The 22,875-nt window shown below is 34.7% G+C and overlaps 2 protein-coding genes across 4 annotated transcripts in view; both read left to right on the top strand.

Moving 5' to 3' along the window:
• Positions 1-9,154, top strand: part of LOC127877921 (uncharacterized) — a 219,059-nt gene extending 209,905 nt beyond the window's left edge. The window contains 3 exon segments of the mRNA XM_052424245.1: positions 411-560; positions 3,977-4,080; positions 5,050-9,154. Coding sequence (XP_052280205.1) covers positions 411-560; positions 3,977-4,080; positions 5,050-5,127 — 332 coding nt within the window. The 3' untranslated portion in view covers positions 5,128-9,154.
• A 3,241-nt stretch (positions 9,155-12,395) lies between these two features.
• LOC127877595 (uncharacterized) lies at positions 12,396-22,875 on the top strand. Of its 3 annotated transcripts, none has more exons than XM_052423628.1 (5): positions 12,396-12,446; positions 18,108-18,186; positions 18,499-20,727; positions 21,554-21,764; positions 21,917-22,875. In XM_052423628.1, the coding sequence occupies exons 2-5, from the start codon at positions 18,108-18,110 to the stop codon at positions 22,734-22,736; spliced, it is 3,339 nt and encodes a 1,112-aa protein (XP_052279588.1). In that variant the 5' UTR covers positions 12,396-12,446; the 3' UTR covers positions 22,737-22,875. The 3 variants fall into 3 exon arrangements, with proteins under 3 accessions (XP_052279588.1, XP_052279579.1, XP_052279597.1); XM_052423619.1 differs by lacking the exon at positions 12,396-12,446 and adding an exon at positions 12,805-12,932; XM_052423637.1 differs by lacking the exon at positions 12,396-12,446 and adding an exon at positions 12,805-12,932 and having other exon boundaries at positions 21,554-21,670; positions 21,917-22,085.

The following is a 22,875-nucleotide window of genomic DNA, read 5'->3' as shown; positions in this document are numbered from 1 at the left end:
CATGTTTTACAAACAGCCTTTGTCTTGTAATTGTGCTATTCATATGCCCAGTTGGGAATTATTCATACTTTAAAATGGTGCCAAAATTACTTTTTGAAACAAGTCTCTGAACAGATTCTGCATCTGTTCGTTGATTTGCTTAACCTATAGGTATTGATTTTAATGATTTATTAATGAATAGTATGATATGGGGTTTTATAATTACAGACAGTGGTCCTCATGATTTTTCAATGGGAAAAATCAGTAGTTAAATAAATAATATTGTTTCTGGATAAATGATATGCCTTAAAAACAGAAATACACATTGTTTTAATATGATTATATATTTAAAGGAAATAATATCAATATGACCTTTAATCTTATGACCTTTAATCTTTTATAATCTTATTGTATCCTTTTTGGATGTATAGGTTCAGCAGCGATTCCGCTGCTATGGCGATTCTTCAACAAGTGGTCCAACCCTGACACCGCGCGTAAAGGGGACCCGGCTGCTATGGCAAGATTGTTACAACCACTTGGTTTACATGAGAAAAGAGCTCACACAATTGTCAGATTCTCACGTGAGTTGAAGTGCTTTGAAAATTAGCCCAGTCATTATAATGGAAAAAGTTTACACTGAGGCTCAGTGTATGTGCATCAGAGCTTGTTTGTACTTTAACTGTTTCATTTATGATGATGATTGGAACCTTTCCACAAATATTCACCCCATGAGATGATGTGTAGTGTGTAACACTTGTCTCCAAACATCAAAGGTCAAGGTCATATGTAGAGGTCTTGGTCTATTTTGGACATAAAGCAGCTTTTCTAAAATGTAACTATGTTGTTCATTTTAAAATAACTTACTTCAAATGACCAACATAAGGATGTGGGGTATTGCGTGTTACATCCTTCTCCCTACCTCCATGGTCACACTTGGAGGTCAGAGAGCAATTGTGGCCATAAAAAAGCTTGTCTGTGTTACATTATTGTTCACCAATTTTTTAATTAGGCACCACTTTTTGTCACCATGCAGGGGTTTTTCTGCTTTATAAAAACTGCCGTAAGCAACCTTAAACTGAGATTTAAAAAAAAATCCCAATTTCCAAGAAATTTAGAAAGATGTGTTTTATGACTTAAGATTATTAGACTATATATCTCAATTTTATTCTTTAAACCTCCTACAAAATATATAACTGTAATTTATATGATTTTGTATTTTGATTTTTATGGATTAGAAAAAATCCCAATTTGACCAGACTCCTTTTCCCAAAATGGCTGGGAAAAAAACTCTGCCATGGTGAGACTGTGTGCCTCGTATAAGAATTACCTCAATGGTCAAGGCCACTTTTAAAGGTCAAATGTTAAATTTGGCAGCAAAACTGCTATACAGACTGTAACTTAATGATTCATCTTGTGACGTTAAAAGATGTTACCAAATGTTTCAGCTATGGGGAAAAGGTGTTTCACTATGGTCCAATGTCACTTAAATGCCAAATGTCAATATGTGGATTGTTCAGCTTGTTGAATAATCAAAGCGTTAATGACAATGGTCTCAACATATTGCAAACGGGCATTAAGCTAGTTACATGTATTATACCTTTTCAACAAAGTATAGACATCTGTATCAAACATGGACATCTGTGTGTCTGTTTGTAAGTATACAACAATTAAATTTGAATGAATTGTTTCTTATCATATAAAACTGTTCATGTGCCATTTGTATTATAATACTTTAAAAAAATATAAAGTTTTGTATCCCTTTTTCAACTTGAAATTTATATAATATGTGTATTTACATTATTTCTTCATAGGTATTACTACATGAAATTAAAGGTTTTATGTCACTTCTGTGAAGAGCTTATGTTTCAAGAGGGTATAACATGTATATGTTTTCAGGTTTTCTGTTAATTTCTTTTATAACAATCAAAGCATGCCACAGTGGTTGAAGTTTAAACCAGCCTGTATGCTCCGCTGATGTAACAAGTAAATGAAAATAAGGCCTGCTTTTATTATTAGTGATAAAAAAGAATGCAAACCACAAATCTATATCATAATTATTTTTTAGCTCATCTATTTTTTGAAAAAAAATTATGAGCTATTGTCATCACCTCAGCGTCTGCGTCGGCGTTGGCGTCCGGTTAAGTTTTGCGTTTAGGTCCACTTTTCTCAGAAAGTATCAATGCTATTGCATTCAAACTTGGTACATTTACTTACTATCATGAGGGGACTGGGCAGGCAAAGTTAGATAACTCTGGCGTGCATTTTGACAGAATTATGTGCCCTTTTTATACTTAATAAATTGAAAATTTTGGTTAAGTTTTGTGTTTAGGTCCATTTTATTCCTTAAGTATCAAAGCTATTGCTTTCATACTTGCAACACTTACTAACTATCATAAGGGGACTGTGCAAGCAAAGTAATGTAACTCTGACTGGCATTTTGACAGAATTATGTGCCCTTTTTATACTTAGAAAATTGAAAATTTGGTTAAGTTTTGTGTTTAGGTCCACTTTATTCCTACAGTATCAAAGCTATTGCTTTCATACTTGCAACACTTATTAACTATCATAAGGGGACTGTGCAGGCAAAGTTATGTAACTCTGACTGACATCTGGACGGAATTATGGGCCCTTTATACTTAGAAAATTGAAAATTTGGTTAAGTTTTGTGTTTTGGTCCACTTTACCCCTAAAGTATCATAGATATTGCTTTCATACTTGGAACACTCACAAACTATCATAAGGGTACAGTAAAAGGACAAGTTGCATAACTCTGGTTGTCATTTTTACAGAATTATGGCCCTTTTTTGACTTAGTAACTTTGAATATATGGTTAAATTTTGTGTTTCGATCCACTTTACCTCTAAAGTATCAAGGCTATTGCTTTCAAACTTCAAATACTTTCATGCTATCATGAGGTTACTGTACCTGGCAATGTTGAATTTTACCTTGACCTTTGAATGACCTTGACTCTCAAGGTCAAATTATTAAATTTTGCTAAAATTGCCATAACTTCTTTATTTATAATTAGATTTGATTGATACTTTGACAAAACTACTCTTACCTGACATACCACAATAGACTCCACCCAAACCATCCCCCGTGCCCCCCCCCCCCCTCCCCCCCCCCCTCCGAATCCCCCCTCCCTATTTATTTAATTTTTTTTATTTTTTTTTAAGATCATCTCACAAATGACCACCACACCCTCACACTATACCCCCCCCCCCCGACCCCACCCCCCCTCCCAATTTTTTGTTTGAAACGGTTAAAAAAACACAAATATTTATTTTTATTATTTTATGTTTGAAATACCGTCCAACAATCGCACCCAAGAATCCCCCCCCACCCCACCCCCCCCCCTTCCCCCCCGAATCCCCCCCCCCCCCCTATTTTTTTTTTTTTTTTTTTTTTTTTTTTAAGATCATCTCACAAATGACCACCACACCCTCACACTATACCCCCACCCCCCCCCCCCCCACCCCAACCCTCCCCCCCCCCTCAATTATTTTTTTTGAAACGGTTATGTTTGAAATACCGTCCAACCATCGCACCCAAGAATCCACCCACCCACACCCACCCCACCCCACCCCCCCCCCCCCCATTTTTTTTTGCATTTTTTTTTTCCGCATTTTTGGAAGATAATGTAATAAATGTCCACACCCCCACACTATACACCCCTCTTCACTCCACCCCTCCCTCCTTTGTGATTGAAAATGAAAGTCCCTTCACCTTTAAAAAGAAAATAGATGAGCGGTCTGCACCCGCAAGGCGGTGCTCTTGTTTAAACAAACTCATCATTTTGACCTTCATAAGGTTTGTAATAAACAACAAAGGTTTTCAATATGACGTACATTTTTGGGTCTGTTACTGGTCTGATTCTCGGTTATGCGAATGGGTGTGAAACATTGTGTAGGTATATGGAATATATGTTAGTATTCTGAATGGCTTAGCTTATAGCAAATTTGGTTGACTGGTGCTATTTTCAATTTCTCCATTACAGATGAGTATTTAACAAAGGACTGGCAGTACCCACGAGAGCTATATGGAATTGGTAAATATGGCGACGATTCCTACAGAATCTTCTGTCGCAATGAATGGAAACAGGTAAGTAGGGAACCAAATATACTTGAATTTTGATAAGCATGGAATTGATACCCAAGTTTGCATAGGAGTCTTGTCTGTTAATTGTTCAATCTGGTTGGTCTCACGTTTTGTAAAATGATAAAATAAAAAAAAAACTTTGGTTAAAACTTGTGTATTTATTGGCTCAAACTTAGACAAAGTTTTGTGTGATGGAATAAATATCATGGCTTTTGCCTTTATAAGATTAATGAATCAGTTTAATGTATACCCTTGCAATACCTTCACCATGAAATAGAGAGATTTATATTGGATTTGCCATGAGTTTCATCTAACATTACTACTGCTTGCTTCAAAGATTTGACACTGGCATGGATGTTATCTTTAACCCTTACAATGCGGGAACCGAATTTTGAAGGCCTTTGCAAACAGTTTGGATCCAGATGAGACGCCACAGAACGTGGCGTCTCATCTGGATCCAAACTGTTTGCTATTCTGATAGTAATTTTTGAAGAAAAAAATCGAAGAAATGCTAATTGTAGAAATTCAGCAGACGACATTTTAGAAGACGATAAATTTCCCAGCATGCAAAGGGTTAAACACTTTTAAAACTCACAAATCACATGCCCTTGGCATTCACCTAGTTTATGACTTATTGGGAGGGTCAGAATTATTGGTTGACCCAAAATGGCGGTTTGCTTACCATCAACATAACTTAATAAAAATCTTTAATACTTCAATACCCAGCACACTCACAACAACTGAACTCATTTTGACCTACTTGTTGACTTGAACTTATTTTATAATGCTAACAAATCAATACTGACTTTGCTTCAACCACGGAGGGGGCAACTGTGGTAATAACATATATATTGTTCAACATGCAGCATCTTTTATGCAAACTGGATTGAACACTCAAATTATTTTAATATTTTAATTTTATATTATGCTATGATGGGCACTAGATTCATGTGTGTATGATTTCTGATTAAGGTTCAACCGCAAGACCACAAGTTGAACCTCTATCACAGCTGGCTTACAGATAATGCAGAAGCTCTTTGCTTGACCTGATAATGCCACCAGATTGTGGGCGTAGCCACAGAATGGACTGAAACTTGTATATAGTGAACCATGTAAATATGTGTGTTTAGAACATGGAATGAAGTTAAAACATGTTTTGTGTAACATGCTATTTTATGACAGTTAAGAACATGGTCATTGTTTAATATATTTGCTTATCTTTGGTAATATAATGAATATGTATTGGTGCCGTTTGTTCACAGATTTGTTTTGAATAAAATTCTGGAGAACAAGTGATTTTTCAAATAAGGTATCTTGTCTGACAAGTCAATTTTCATAACAACATTTTTCTGGAATCTTTTGTTTTCAATTTATCAATGTGCTTGTATATGAAAGTCCACCAATTTAATGGTTTTAGTTAAATCAGTTTTACCAAAAGAAAAAAATTATGTTTCTAAAAAATTGTTCACAAATATTCATTATTTTATTAAATGCATTTAATTGTTTGCTTAACTGCATCATGTTATGCATGTTTTTGTTTCGCTCAAACTTTCACAGTTGAATGTAGTTAATGTGTTGATGATTGTTAACAAAGGAATAGTGACTGACCACTTTTCTCTGAATAATAGCTGTTTGTCATTTTGTCCACTGTATAACATAAAGCGAATTGGTCTTGTCAAATATGTGTTTAGGGTTCATGAGTGTCTGTGACACATTTCTAGTTATGTGTGTAGTTCATATGAGTCGCGTTCTGAGAAAACTGGGCATAATGCATGTGCGTAAAGTGTCGTTCCAGATTAGCCTGTGCAGTCCACACATGCTTATCAATGACGACACTTTCCACCTAAATTGGATTTTTGCTAAGAAGAGACTTCATTTTAAAGAAAAAATGTCACAAAAGCGGAAAGTGTCATCCCTGATTAATCTGGGACGACACTTTACATACATGCATATGCCCAGTTTTCTCAGAACACAACTCATATAATTGTTAAAATTAAGCTGTTGTAGTATTCCTATGATGTTTAATTGATATTGTGACTCGTGGGCATTAGCATAATGGCAATGTATCTTTCAAGTGTTTGGTTTTCATGTCGTGTTATATCAGCTATTGACAAGTGACAAAAAGTGAAATTAAATAAATTTGTCTTATTGATAGGCAGGACAACCAAAACATTAGCATTTGTTTAGGGTATAAGTGTTTTCTAAACAATGTTTTGAAATTGTACTGTGCAGCCATTAAAAGGTGATAATCCTTACATTTATTTTATTGTTTTGTTAACTTGGAAACAGTATGAGCGAAGGGTAATGCCTCTATGCATAATGATTTCTTTGTAAAAAGGATTTATTCACAGAATTCAAACAAAAATGTTGATGTTTTAACTAAAAATAAGTTGAATAAAAACTATTGCCTTCCCTGTGATACAAACCCATGTCTTTTGGAAGCAAATTATAACTTTACATCACTCTGGTTTTGATCTTCATGGCTTGAATTTTACATTACTTATCTAGATATTTTACAAACTATCTGTGAAGAAACGTTTCTAATTCTTTATTATTTTACCGATTTTGAACGATGATTTCCCATGAATAACCAATATCTTAAACATGATTCTTTGAAAGGACTCTCATTTTCTTGTTTCAATATTATGCATATATTCTCTTTTAAATGAAAAACATGTTTTTGAACATTGTAAATTTTACCAAACTGTGAGCAAGTCCATTTATATTGATGTTTGACAAGTATGATAAAGTGTCTGAAAACTTGTATATTTGCAACAGTGTTTAATTTGTAACTGGTATTTATAATGTTTTGTAAAGACTTACATGTTGTTTGTCCTTTACTTTTAATATTTAATTAATTGTACATTTATTATATAATGTATTTTGAAGTCCTTCAATGTGTTTGGTGCAAGTTTTCTTGTACATAATTTTGAAAGATTTTTTGTTTCAAAGACATTTGAAGTCATTTTTCTAGCTTAGATGCTATGTTTAAAATATATTTATTTAAAAGGTAGATATCTTTTAATATCTGTTAATTTTGCTGCATTCAAAGGTTTGAAGATACAAAATCTACTTGTCCTCCCAATTTTTTAATTTTTTTCAGTAGCTTATTGTATTGTAAATCTTTTTGTAAGGTTTTGTATTGTAAAAGACGTACTAGTAAGCATAATATTATTATCTCAAGATTACAGGTAGCTGTAATACCACACACATTAAGCTATTGAATCATGTTTCTTGTCTGTAGTACATGTATATCATAATATGTAAGTCATGTTTTACGATCTTACAATGTGTTAAAAGTGATCCAGCTCTGTCATATTTATAATTGTTGCAAATATGTGTATGTGAGTATACATGTATTAGGTCTTTCGTTTTGTTTTTTTTGTTTGGAGGTTTAGAAAACGTGGAACTTTTTCTGTTACATTTGGTCAATAATTGTTGATAAAAGATTTTGCTAACCCTTATGAATAAGCATTTATAAGCAACAAGACATGTTGATTACATGCAAAATGGGTGATGGTAAGTATTTCCTTTTTTATATGTGGTATATTTTTTACAACTTGATATTAGGAGGTTTTAACTACCATTAACCATAAGCAATAACATATGTGGATTATCAGCAGCTCCAAAATGCGTGATAGTCTGTTAACGTTTTTATTTTTGGTAGAAGCAGTAAAATATATCAAAATGCTCATGTCAATATTCACATTTAAAATAATAAATTCATATAAAATTTTCAATTACAGTAAAGGCATGTTAAATAAAATGGAATGTAGTAATTTCGCTTGTGTAATAATGAGGCATTCTTAATAGAATGAAGTTTGGAAATATTTTGCAATACAATTTTGATTACACATAAGAAGCAATGTGCGAAAATGGGTCTAATGTCATATATGCAGGATAAGCTCCTGACCATACTTCACATCTGCAGTCTGGTCAGGAGCTACGCTGTCCGCTTATAAGACCACACATTTGAGTTGTGTTGTGAGAAATCTGGGCATAATGCATGTGCGTAAAGTGTTGTCCCAGATTAGCCTGTGCAGTCCACACAGGCTAATCAGGGAAGACACTTTCTGCTTTACTGACATTTTTCGTTTAAATGAAGTCTCTTCTTAGCAAAAATCCAATTTAGGCGGAAAGTTTGATCCCTGATTAGCCTGTGCACAGGCTTATCTGTGACAACACTTTACGCACATGCATTATGCTCAGTTTTCTCAGAAAGCGACTCATTTTATGCAACTTCATAGCCTAGCTCCTGACCAGTCTGTGTGATTACGCTGGTTGATCTGAAGCCTACACTGGCCACATATGGCATAAGACTCATTTTCGCATGATGCAGGTCCAATTACAATACTCTGGATTGTTACAGTATTAGAATTTTACTGCAATTCATTATTCTCCTCTTCTAAGTTTAGCAGGTAAGCTGAATTCCCCACGGCTGGGTGTCTGTCTGTCAATAGACACAGACTTGTATAACAGAGTTCTCCTACCTTAAAACATACAACAATCAAACTTATATGAATTGTTCCTTATTATACAAATTTGTACATGTGCAGTTATTATCCTACGTTCAAAAATTGCTTATGTCATGTCCTAATAAGTTGATTGTCATAACTATTTATTATAACTTGCGGCGTTGTGAGTATTCATCGCAATTCTGATTAGCTCTAGTATTAAATTTTGCAAAGTTGTATGCTGGTTGAGTCGTGGGTAATTTTCATAAAGTTGTTACATCACAAATATTTTATAAATATATGACCATGAATCATAATGAAAATAATTATTAACCTTTCTTCTTTAAGATGTGTTGCTTTTTTCCAAATGTTTATCGTCTTTAAACATCAAAATAATCGACTGTGTTGATCGTGTCAAACTACCATCATGAAAATAAGCTTCCGGTTGATTCGTGGGTTCTGATTGGCTGCAAGAATTTCAAGATTTGCATACTATAAATAGCCTTTAAACTGACCTTGCAGGACAGGTTAATTTCTTGTGAAAAAATGTCAACAGACGATGAAGCATGGTAAATACTCATAAATAAACAATTTTGTGTTACTTTGAAACACTATATGAACAATACATAAATGAGGAAATACTTCATAAGGACCAATCAAGTTATGATGAATTACACTGTTTACATGTTTTTGACGGATTTTTTATCATATATCGCATTCCTAGAAAGTACAGCTGTTTTAACAGTTTTATTTAGCTTTACCTTCGATTTCATTTTTGGACACTTCATGCACAAAATTAACGTGTTACGTATTTAACTAATGAATATGTTGACTGCCTAACATTGTTTTATTACTTGGTTTTCTTTTGTAATTTCTTTATGGAACACAGTATATTTTCTGTATGTGTTATCATTATTGTATAAATATTATAGGTTTGAGAGTTTTTTATTTTAATTGAAAGCCAATTAATGAGGCTTTGCATCACTTATCACAACATAAGTTTTTTCTCTTTTTGCATATATATATGTATATTATTTTGGTTGACAGATTTTTTTTCACAAATTCATCTGTTGAAAGACTTATGTAAATTTGAAATTAATTGTAAATCAATTCATGCCATATTTTAAATGTATGTGCATTGAATACACTATTAAAATCAGAGTAGAAATGCTGGAATCTTTCAATTGTTTGCTGACTTAGTACCCCACCCAATATTTATTTTTATTATTTTATTTTTGAAAGACCGTCCAACTATCCCACCAAAGAATCCCCCCCCCCCCCCAAAAAAAAAATTTATTTTGTTTTTGCATTTTTATTTCTTATTTTTGGAAGATAATGTAATAAATGACCACACCCCCACACTATACACCCCTCTCCACCCCACCCATCCATCTTTTTTGATTGAAGTATTGAGATAGTTCACTTCACCTTTAAAAAGAAAAATAGATGAGCGGTCTGTACCTGCAAGGCGGTGCTCTTGTTTTTTTTTGCATTGGTGTGTAGAAAATCATGTTCATTACACATATCAATGCCTGATGTGTGTGTCTTTTTTACTAATTATTTATAAGAACAAGAGATGTGTTTGTCAGAAACACCATGCTCCCTACTGCGCCGCTTTGAATTAATTTTTTTGGGGGGGTTATATCCCTTTTAAAAATATTACTTCCCTTGTGAAAATGATCTGTACCTGCCAAATGATATAAAATAGAAATTATCCCCCTTTAAAGCTTGTTACTTCCCTTGGATTTTGTTTTTTGACCTTTGATCTTGAAGGATTACCTTGACCTTTCACCACTCAAAATGTGCAGCTCCATGAGATACACATGCATGCCAAATATCAAGTTGCTATCTTCAATATTGCAAAAGTAAGCACAGACTGACAGACGGACTGACAGTTCAACTGCGTTATGCCACCCTACCGGGTGCATAAAAAAAGGAACCTGGTTAAATTAAACAAGATGATGTTGATGTTTCACCAAATCATGGCCATGCTGCTTTTCCTCTGAAATCCCAATCTTCAAAAGTAGCAATAATATATGCAGAATTTTACTGTTGTTCTCTAGAAACTTTGTTCAAAGAATGCCCCTTGCTTCAAAACTTGCCACACCCAATGGTCCAATTTTCTTTGTAACAAATTGCTTCATATGACTTCTTTTGGCGTCGGTTGAATTCGTCACTACTGCAACAAATGGATAAAAATGTCATAGTTGCATCACCCTTATATTTCATTCAGACATTACAAAGAGAACTAGAGAACTATGCAATGCGTATTATCTTACGTCGAATATTGACCCTCGTATTTATTATTTCAAACAGGCGGACGCTTGTCCTGCGTTAATATGCGGTCACTTTTTTATAAAGCGGAAATTAAGCTTCACTTAGTTTTCGAATATGAGTATGAGAATATTTGTCCCCATTTAAATTTCCATATACCCGATTTTTTATGTACTTACGTTGTTTAGAAATGAGGGCTTGAAACGTTTATGTTCATAGACACGTTCTCCTTTATTTTTCATAGATGCGTTTATATCCCCTTTGGCCTTTCTTTATTTTTCACGCAAGCGGATTTGTGTGTCTTGTATATGTTATTCATACCTTAAACTGAAATACCTTCTCTTATTTTTCAATTGTATGGTGATATTCAAAATTTCTAAGTTGTTTGCCAACACGAAGGGTATAACATTAAAAAAAAAATTTGTTAAAACGTAAACGTTAGAGTCTTATTATCAAATGTTAAGACCATGCAACGAAAACCCATGTAAGAAATGTTTAAACGTTTAAAGTAAATTGATAAGTGGAGTGTTGTTCCATAATTCTGAAATCCACCCGCATAACGGTTAATACTCGTACGCTAATGTATATATGTCTGCCATTTTATGTAAATGCATAAAAACATAATGCATCTTTCAATATTTATTCATTCGTTTTGTTTAGGATTGTATTTAACTTACCAGTCGTACCTGCTAACGAATATTCATAGACAAAGTAATTTTAAGTTACTGTTTTTTCGCGTTCGTATACTACTCCGCGTAGATACATAATATGCTCATGGAAATAGCTTCAGAAGATTTGTTACCCAAATATCGGTATCAATATAAAATGACATTTGCACTTAACGACCCCGAAACAAACAATGCCCATGGTGTTCATAAATTTGTTAGCGTTTTAAATTCCTTTCAAAAACATGTGTATATGTATCAATTGCTTAGTTTAAACATATTTATTTGAGCTCGATTGCATCGAAAGCCTAAGGCTTATTTGACAGGCTCTCGAGTCCGTTTCCTGGGACCAGAACCAGCGCTTGATGTCTTCGGGAGAACTAAGGAACGCTCCCACTTTGGGGATCGACCTCACGTTCTCCCGATTGCTAGTCGTACACAGAATCCATTACGCCACGGCTATCTGTTGTTTGAACACACAATGCTTGTCATTGGTTGTTCCGCTCCAAGATTTCATTTGTTCCAAACTGAGATAATGGAATCAACGAATTAATTTCAAACATGAACATATATTACAAAAAGCTTCTTTAAAATAATCAAAATTTCAGGCCATTAAGAAATCTAATTTCAGGCCAATATGGAATCGAAATATCAGACAAGTTCATAGAGAATCAAAGTTTCAGGCCGGTAACGAATCAAAATTTCAGGCAGATATGGACCCGAAAAGTTAGGTCAGTGGGGATTCGAAATTTACGGCCAGTTAGGACCGGAAATTTCAGGCCAGTAAGTTTTCGAAATTTCAGGCAAGTATATTTGTGAATCAAAATTTCAGGCCAGCATGAAATTAAAAGTTAAGGCCAATACTCATTCGAACTTTCTGTCAAATATGGATTTGAAATTTCAGGCCAGTATGGATTCGATATGTCGGTCAAACGTGGATTCGAAATCGATCGCATTTTCTTAAGCAATCGCCTAGGTAAGATGTAGACTTTTTGAACTAAAGCATACTCAGATTTGTCTCTTTGTGCTATCAGTTTTTGTGTTTCCTTCTGTTGCTGTGGGTTTTGTTTTAATTACTTTCAAAGAAAATTGTTTAAACGTTAGATATGCCTTAGTTTAAATGAAAAGTAAAGCACATTTAGCTAAAACGTATTATTAATTGGTCCTCATAACAATCAAGCAGTTAAAAACAGCTACGATATTGAAACTATAAGTTTAGAAATTGTCATTATATTGTTCACAGGAATACTGTTTAATCAACATTTTAAGTTTCACGACCAAAACCTATTATGTATCTACCCACAGCGATCAAATCATTATTACAACTATGCCCCGATTGTAACATCTGGCCTGTATGTGGATATTTATAAACATGGAATTTCCGACAAAAATGCAGTTTCTTTTTGCAACCTTATTTTAAGTTGGTATTTAACTTCACATCTGTAGAATTTCTTCTGAAAAGGTATAAATTAATATTTTGTTTTATAGTCATATGTTTAAAAACTATCTTTGTTAATGAATATAAGTAATTGTTAGAATGTAAAAAATAATTACTGGTGCAGTGTTTAAAGGGGCCTTTTCAAAGATTTTGGCATGTATTGAAGCTTGTCATTTAATGCTTTATATTGATAAATTTAAATATTGGACCTAAAAATCTCCAATAAAAATAAACAAGAATACAATTAAAAAAAGTAACCCTAAACTGGGCTCGAACCACTGACCCCTGATGTCCTGGAGTAAAAAAAATCTGCCGCTTAGACCACTCGACCATCCGTGCTAATGGTGAAAGCGGATGTATGTTTTACTTATATAAGCAATCCTCATATTGTCCCAAAAAATAACGACAACAACAGAACTTTCCAAATTATTCAATCGTTTCGTGTTGCAACGCTTTATTATTTTCAGGTTTTCAAATCGTCAAAAGATGCATATACTGGATATTTTAGAGCATGGTACATGTTCAGTATTACTATTTCCTCACAAATATCATAACTAAAACGAAAATTTGCGAATCTGAAACAACTTTTTTAATTTTGTCAATTTACCAAAACGTCAAAAGGCCCCTTTAAATTTGACACATTTTCAAGAAAGGTATTTGAAAGATATTTTATATACCGGTAGTAGAGAATCGATGGCCCAAAATTCACATTAATCAGGTTCGGTACATTTGTTAGTTTGTTTTGAGTTTATTTCGACTATTTGGTATTTGAAAATTATTAAAGGGGCCTTTTCACAGATTTTGGCATGTATTAAAATTTGTCATTAAATGCTCTATTGATCAATGTAAAAAAAAAACAAGAATAAAATTAAAGAAAGAAAAAAAGTAATCCTCAACTGGGCTGGAACAACTGGAGTAAAAGTCTAACGCAACCTATCGGCCATCCGTGTTCGCACAATGAGTGATGTATTTTATACTTTATATAAGCAATCCTCGAAGTGTCACAAAATATTTACGACAACAACAGAACTCTTCAAGTTATTCAATTGTTTCACGTTGCAACGCTTTATAATTTTCAGGTTTTTAAAGCGTCAAAAGATGCATACAATGGATATTTTAGAGCATGGTAAATGTTCAGTATTACTGTTTCCTCACAAATATCATAACTAAAACGAAAATTAGCGAATCTGAAACTTTTTTTGTTGTACATTTTGTATTTTGTCCATTTTCCAAAACATGAAAAGGCCCCTCTAAGCGATACTCAAGCCTATATTTTTAAGACAGTGAAAGCACCTAATTCGTCCATTTAAGCAATCCGTTTTTCAAACCTTCTCCCATTTAGTTCAAAGCAAAAAAACAACAACAACACTTGTGTATACGGAGTGCATTTTCAAGTGAGTTGTTTAAGGGGCGTGGCTGTGAAATTACAGATCGAGAACCGGGTAAACGTTATTCTTCTCAATGCAGACTACTAGTATTGTTTCTAATCCAAATCAATAATTGACTAGTTTGTAGTTAATACATCAATGCATTGTCGTTAAATAATCTCTTAAACTGATGACATGCATCGGGGAAGGAAGAGCTTTTTGAACGACTTGATTAATAACATTCAACATACACTTACGGGCTTTATTTGCAATTTTGTGTACTAGTATATAAATTTCAACATGAAAAGTCTTTGATAACAATAAATGTGTATATACATAACACAATGACATGATTCTATCCTGGACACAATGCTTGGCCTCCGAATTTCGTTTGCGCAGTATGAGACATTGATTCGCTCAGTGTCATATAGATCTATTTACATTCACGGGGCCAACTACACAAACCTGATTAAATATATAGATAAATGCCGGTTAAATACGAAAAAATGTGTGTGCTATTAATTTACTCTTCTGTGTTGATCAAGACTAACAAAACAACCATCGCCGTTCTAAATTTAGCTATTGTGTGGATTAAGGACAGTGGCGTAAAAAGCACTGCACCAGTATCTCACATTAACGAAACGGCTACTGTTGATAAGTTAAGAATGCGCTATTATCAGCCAGGATTATGGTGGTTGATAGAGGACACAAATTGTAGCAGTCTGTAGAGAACTAGTAGAATTCTAACACTAACGTAATGGGTTATTTTTCCTATTAAGAGTTACATATGCATGGACAACAGTTCAAGAAACATTTATGAAACCCAAGTACTTAATATAACACGAATTGCAATGACCAGGAAAATGGTCGATAACTAAATTTGCAGCACAGTGACCAAACTGTTGAAAAACGCGATGTCGAAAATTATAGTACATCACATGTTTGACATCTCTCCCATATTAATCCAATATTGTGACCACTTTACCCATACATTGCTATCATTTTGCTCACATTTTCCTACCATTTTTTTCCGAAATGATTCCCATATTGCTCCCACTTTGCGCCCACATTGCGTCCATTTTGCTCCCACATTGCTCCCACATTGCTCCAACATTGCTCCAATTTTGCTCCCATATTGCTCGCACATTGCGTCCATTTTGCTCCCACATTGCGTCCATTTTGCTCCCACATTGCGTCCATTTTGCTCCCACATTGCGTCCATTTTGCTCCCACATTGCGTCCATTTTGCTTTCACATAATCTTATGAGGCCCGGTGGAGCTCGGACGAGCTGATTCGGTAAAAATGAAACACAATGTAACGAACCATTAGAGCATACTGTCATAATAATTGCAAAGAATTATGTGAACTTATTTATCACCACAGCTAGCAAAAAAGTTGCAAAGAATTAAAATACTCTGTCTATGTGATCCATATTAACTTATTATTTTTAGTGAATGACACACTATATACTAGCAAGAGCATTTCGTTTAAAATAGCTGTTCACATTCATAACACAAACACACAAACACTTAATTTCCAAGTTTAATATACATCCACATTTGTTTTTTTTTAAGTTTGTCTTTATCAATTATTGAACACAATCCTCCGAAAATTATTGAATTTAATCAAGAAACCCACGCAGTATCGAAAAATAAACGTTTTAATGACCTCCCAGATAGATTATAGCTTAACTAGGAACTGTTTATTTTAAAACGTGTCTTGAAAGCAAATAATTACAACGCATTTTTGGTTCAAAGTGTTATACTTCAAAAAGACATGGATGTACTCATTTAATAAAGTTTCCTACATAACTTTACACGTGTCAATGGAATCATCAAAATCGCAAGAAGCGTACAAATTTGAATTTACCTCCTACAAATTAATTTGTAATCTGATGGATTCTGTGCATATAGAAAGAATATATGAAGAAAAAAGCAGTATGCTTCTTCAAGTAAATATAATTTTCACTGGCTTTCAAATAAAGAAAAGAACTTGAATATTTTCCCAGAACTGTAAAGGAAATACTTTTCTAAGACGTGTTAACGTTACTTTTTTTCGTTTTTGAAGGCTTCAGATTAAACAAAACAAAACATTTAATCTTTAAATCACAATATATCATTAATATATATATAACTATAAAAGGTCTATGAAATTGGATTGATCAAATTTGCCAGTAGACATAAGTCAACACCAAAACCTATACGTCTTTTATGATTAACAATAAATTAGTAATACATTAATCGTAATCATTATGATTGTCATAATAATTCATTTGATGCACACTTGATTTATGTGTACATGTTATTTATAATTCGAGCTACTAACATGACTATTAGTGAATATTTCTCGTATGTGCTATATGGTCCTACACAAGTATTGCAGCACAAGGTTTAACTGCTTTAATACGTAATACATGTATACTAATTTATTTATAATTACTATTAGTGTGTAAAGTTCAAATAAAAACATGCTTTAATAAACAAAAATAGGTTATTATATATGTGGTCCATTTATCTGATGTACTGGTATCGGTATTCTTATAAAATTATACATATTTTTTATAATAAATTCCTAACTGTGAGTAGACATTCATTACAGAGAAATTACAAAAACAATGTGCTTCTTTCTGTTAGATTTATTTGCAAAAAATCACCAGAGAAGCAATTAATTCAACAGTCTTACCAGACTCACCTGTCCAAAATCTCTTTCTCTATCATGAATATTTTGTTACTCAAAATAGGAATTGGAGAATTGAGAGTGACGTTGATTTATAATAGAAGATAGAAGCAGTCTGATGTTTACTCGACCGGAAAATTGCTTTATTATAGGGTCTTATTGATAAAGCAAGAAAAAATCGATTCTTTGTTATTTTTGTAATACATGTATTTATAATATTAAAAAACGAAAAACAAAAGGCGCAAATGTAACATTTTAAAATTTTGAATGACTTCTGGCATTGGATTTTCCAAATCAGTGACATAATCACATTTTAATGTAAATTAAATTGATAAGAGTGATTAACATTTGCTTCTGTTATCTGATTTGTATGTAATGTCCTTTCATTATTTGAAAACATTATCTGATAACCTGGTACTATTTTGTTTTGTGTGTAGCTAAGTTTAATTTGGTTATCATCATTCAAACAGACGTTGTTCACGGGTTTGTTATGTTTAATGCTTCAGTTTATTTTGTATTGAATGGTACTTAAGAAAGAATGTTTGGGCATTTTTTTAGTTTTCAATCTTAGACCTTACATCATTTAAATACCTTTGAACACGTGTAATGGTCCATGGTAAATATTGCTTTTTGCAATCGATTTTTGAAACATTAACAATAATTACAGGGTGATAAAGTCGGGAAGAGGACAATTACAACGACCGAGGCATGGTATAGGGGAGATAACCCTGGGTTATGGTTAGGTTAGGGTTAGGGTTAGGGGTCGGGCTAGGGTTAAGGTATGGGTTAAGGCTAACCCTAACCCAAACCCGACCCCTAACCCTAACCCTTACCCTTACCCTAACCATATAACCCCCCCCCCCCCCCTCCCATGCGCTATACAATACCATGCCTCGCTCGTTGTCGTTGTCCGCTTCCCGATAAAGTCAGCTTGTCGATGTTGAATTCTTTTTGTTTTTGTCGTTGTGTTAGCTAGCGGAAACCTTTTGCTTTAAAATAAAATTTCATTATTGTTTAGTGATGGTATGGCTTTGTAACTTGATTTTCCGAAACGATTCACTACTGCAGTATTTTAATTCCAAACTGTCACATTATACTTGTATTTTGAGATGGATACATTTATTAAGGAAAAACAATATATATTTTTATATTCAGATGGAACAGTGTTTGCAGATTTTCACCATTCTTCAACTTGCTTTACCAAACAGTTCCTCGCCAACAGCCGTTTCTAACGGTATACACATTTAGAAATATACCTATCTACGTAATGTGCGAAAAGAACATCAACTATGCTTGAGTGTCATTTAAATGCAACGCGATACAATGTGCTACACGACAGTATTATTTGTGATATATCGCTTATTAAGGGTTTCTAAATGAATATCCAAGTCCATTGAATACTTAGTAATTTTAACAAGTTTATGCGTTACATTTTTCTAAGTTGATGATTAATAAATTAGTTCATACATAATTCAATGCAAAGGTGAATAATACTGCTGATTTCTCGTTGTTTTTGTGTATCTATTCCGTAGCTTCTTTGTTATAGATGATGCTGAAAGTTCTAGTGGTTCAGATGAATCAGGGGGCAATGAAGATGAAGCGTCTGGAAGTCTTCCGAACGTGGACTTTTCCACTGAATCTGGTCATGAAGTTTTAGATGTTGACATACGATACGACATGAGTCCGGGTCCTCCTGACTTGCACACAGACCTTCCGCTAGCAATAAGTCCCAATTTTTCTTTGGAAAATATGCACCCACAGGACGATCTCCAAAGGGAAGCTGTAACCATCCCTTCGCACCCTCCAGGCCAGCAAGGCGGTCCTCCCTCGCCAAACGAGATCGAGCGTTTGGTAACAATATTGCATTACACGACATTCAACACGCCGTCAAATTTACCAGAGTGTTCGCAACAATATGATAAACCAGCAAATCACACTATCTCAAATGTGCCAAAGTGTTCGGACCAACTGTTCACGAATATTGGGTATTCCCCACTTAAATTGAGCCAGGAGTTGGTGCATCATCAACGACCTTTGCTGCCACACGTTCATGATTATTCTGTGCCTGATCAAGATCAACAACCGTCAAACCATTACAATCTTCAAAGCACAGTGAGAGGAGCACAATCAGAATTGTTAGAAGATGATGAACATCACCCAAAAACACAAAAGAAAGAAAAAGAACAAACAGTTACCTCTATGCCAATCAAAGATGAAAAAGGCGAACACGCTGAAAAGCGCGTTAAATTCAGTGAAGACGTGAAGCTGGACAAGGCTGATGATTCTTTCAAAGACCTCAAGGAGTTTATCAAACAATATGTAAAACAGGAAATAGGGTCCAAACGGTCAAATATCAAACGTTTGTGTGATGCAGTAATTGTGTATGACAAGAATGATTATGATTATGCTGTTGATATGAAAGATGAAATCAAAGCTATGGTCACTCAAGAGCTAAACGAAAAGTTACGGATAGAATTATTTGACGACGAAAAGTTCATGCAGTCTCATGTTCAAGTTGTGCAAGATGTTCTGAAAAATGCAAATGTCGTTTTGGTCTATCTTTCCAATAATACGGAAAATTCGAGACAGGTTCAGTTTTTCATTGAAGAGGCAGTCGCAGTTACCAGGATCGGTCCGATACACAAGGGCGGTTTAGTGTCGGACTGTGAGTTCAGTGTCCGACCAGTCCACTCACAGCCTCCTAACCGACGCAATTATCGGATACCTCCCGGACTTGTCAGTGTCAGCGGAATTGACTGGTATGACAAATCTAAACACACGTACGACAGAATTGTTGCAATCATGAAAAACGCCATTCGGCGAAGAAAACTTATAGAGAACCCGCGACAAGTACAAGAGGATTTTAGACAAACGTCGCTACGAACAGGTTCATCGACCCATCAGCAATTTCACAGAAGGCACGCACCTCAACAAGCGTGGGTCGCTGGTACAAGTGCTTATACGACGTCAGTGCCACGATACACGCCGCAGGATACCACTGAACGTTTGTATAAAGGAATCAATGACCCTACCCAGCATGGCTTCAACATAAGTGATGCTGAAAGACGAATGAGCATTGAACCTAACCAAGGTTCCGCTGCGTCCTCTTACACAAAAGGCGGTGATCATTTTCTTAGAACGGGTGAAACATATTCACAACCCGAGTTTTGTTACGTGTATGCGAACGTGAATACATCGTTCACACCTTATAGTGAACCAGTAGCACCTTTCGGTGTTCAACAAAATATTTCGCGACCGACTAGGGCTATGGGTCTTGAACTTGGTCATCAACCTGCAGAGGAACCTGAATTTCATGGTTACCATAGAATAGGTCAGTTTTCAAGGATCGGAGAGCAGAGTCATTTTCTCAGACACAATCAGATGCCTTTGAACGAGGAGCCGCAATACAGACGGGATGGCGGTGACGAAAAACATGTAATGGGGCTTGTAAACGACGGGCAAACGACAAACACAAGTCGTACAAACAACCGTTCTGCAGACGGGTATGATGCCACAAACCAACCACACCCAAGGCATTCTGCAATGCAGCAGGCACCAGGTGCACGACGACAAAGAGCGACAGAATATACTCCCAGACAAATGCAGCAGCAGACGCAGCAGCAACAACAACCAAGAGGTCAGATGGATAATGGCAGAGGGATTATAACTTCTGAGATGTTGATTTCTAACCTGTCAACGAACGACGTGGAAATCGATAATCCTACAAGTATACAAGAAAGCAGACGGATGTACGACCAGGGTCCTGCAGATAATGGTAATTAAGGTTATTAAAAAAACGAATGTTTTTGTATAAACATTTAAATTACTACGGATAATGTTTCATTTGTAATCTATACGGAACAAAACACTATGTCAGTTTTTACAATTATGTTCAAAATTGAGAAACAGACAAATTCAACTTATATTGGCCCAACCTTAATTGCTACAAAAGGAGAACAATACAGTAGTTTCCTTTGACTAAAAAGATGTTCCAGCATTTAGAGTGCCCTAATATATTGAGAAAAGCCTGGTAACATGAATCAACATTTATAACAAAATCTTATTTTAACATGAGCTGCGACGTGTTTGTTTTTTACAAAAAGGACAATAAGTGTGAGTTATTCTGCAACAAAAAATTGGCGGAGCCTAATGTTATTAGATTAGTTCAGGGAGTTTGAAAATATTGTTCAGCTAATAGGACGAGCGTTTATGCGCGATCCAGCAGTAAAACAACATTGTACAATTGTAATATGAAAGTTCAAGAATCAATCAATTTTAAAGTTTTGTTTAGTTGGCAAACGCTTATTTGTTTTTAACAATAAATATGTCATCACTTTGATATTTCATTCGATGCTAATGAATGAAGCTAAAGTCATTTTGCATAGTTTGTGTGTGCTGAGGTTACGGAAACCGATCATATCATAAAAACGAATTATTTATAAATTCGTTGTAGAACCCAGCCTTTATAATGTGTATGTTAATTGGCGTGCTGCATGTAATGTCATGTATAATGTAATATTACGGTTGGTAACACGAATAATTTCTCTCTTGAAATATATCTGAAGTTCATTATTCGTATATTTAAATATTTACTTTTACAGTTTACACAGAAGATTCTGACAGCAGTGAAGACGAGTTGTGGGATCCACTTGGAAATCTACCCGGATCAAAAGGCGGGCGGGTAGTAAACATTGTTGGAAGCCAGGTCCTGCAAATCGGTAATCAAAACAGCGTAACTAACGTCAGAAACATTGTGAAGAAAGACAGAAAACAATCGAATGAAAAGAAAACTCAAGATAAAGACAACGCAAGGTTTATTTGTTTGCTTTCAAGTCTTTTTTTCCTACAGTTTTTTTTTAATTCTAAGACTATTTGTAAAGATACAATATAATTTAATATCCTTTTTAACATAGACTGATGTTGTTATGTTTATTATTGTTTTAGAAATGTTTGTATTATTACAGTTATGTGGACGCGCCAAAACATAATTTAGCCGAGTTAAACAAGAACACAGAAAGCGAGGAAAAGCCGGATGTCAGAAGCAAACACATAAAATATACTAGCAAACCGGAAAGTGTCTCACAGACATTTCTAAACGAAGAAAAACAACCAAACGGGGCAAAGAGCGGCTACGATTTAAGCGATTCTGTAGATCTTGTTTCCAAAAATAATGACATACAGAAGACAGACAATATCTTTGGACATCATGTAAAAGATGTAGTGGGCAGGTATAAACTGAATATACCATTGGAAGAGCCGCGACGTCATAAAAATACCGACGCTCAAGTTGTTGAAAATGTTAGATACATGTCTGAAGAAAATACACAGTTAACAGCAACGGTTTCGTACTCTGTCCTTCAAACGACGATAGAAAGACCTAGGTTACATGACAAGAGTTCCGGGGAAGAACATTTCATGACCACAGATGGTAATCCTTCGGTATTGTCTTTGAGTTCCGCGCCAAACACCGTTGAACGTTCTCATCCACATGCCTTTACAAATCTAATGGCAGTTGCTCACCTCAATTCACTGGATGAAAACACGGAGATACAAAGGTTGGACGATTTCGCTTGGACTGAATCAAACAATGGAGAAACCGGAATGTTCACAAGTGATGATTTATCAGACGCGGACCTTTTTGGTGATGGCAGACATGACCGTCAGAATGTTGGTCGAACATTATTTACGTCACGCTCCGCTACGTCGTTCTCAGACCTGGTCAACAAATCCCTCGTGATTGAAGAAGAGAGTTTCATTCTAACGAATGTTAGTGACGTGGATTGATTTTATCAAAAGAAGCGAAGCGCATAGGGGCTTTATCTTCAAAACTTCAAAAATCCAGCTCAGCTAAGGTCGAATTACAAGATCTATTTATAGATCTATTGATAGATGAATTACTAGTTTATTAAAATTATGAAATTAT

The sequence above is a fragment of the Dreissena polymorpha genome, chromosome 1 (assembly GCF_020536995.1).
Source record: "Dreissena polymorpha isolate Duluth1 chromosome 1, UMN_Dpol_1.0, whole genome shotgun sequence".
NCBI lineage: Eukaryota > Metazoa > Mollusca > Bivalvia > Myida > Dreissenidae > Dreissena > Dreissena polymorpha.
This window is presented reverse-complemented; position numbering and strand designations above follow the sequence as displayed.

Bases quoted from the DNA above. Each gene is read 5' to 3' on its own strand.
- LOC127877595 (XM_052423628.1), top strand. From the start codon at position 18,108: ATGGAACAGTGTTTGCAGATTTTCACCATTCTTCAACTTGCTTTACCA. The intron at 20,728-21,553 runs GTAATTAAGGTT...TTACTTTTACAG, and splicing joins CCAGGGTCCTGCAGATAATG to TTTACACAGAAGATTCTGAC. The intron at 21,765-21,916 runs GTTTATTTGTTT...GTATTATTACAG, and splicing joins CAAGATAAAGACAACGCAAG to TTATGTGGACGCGCCAAAAC.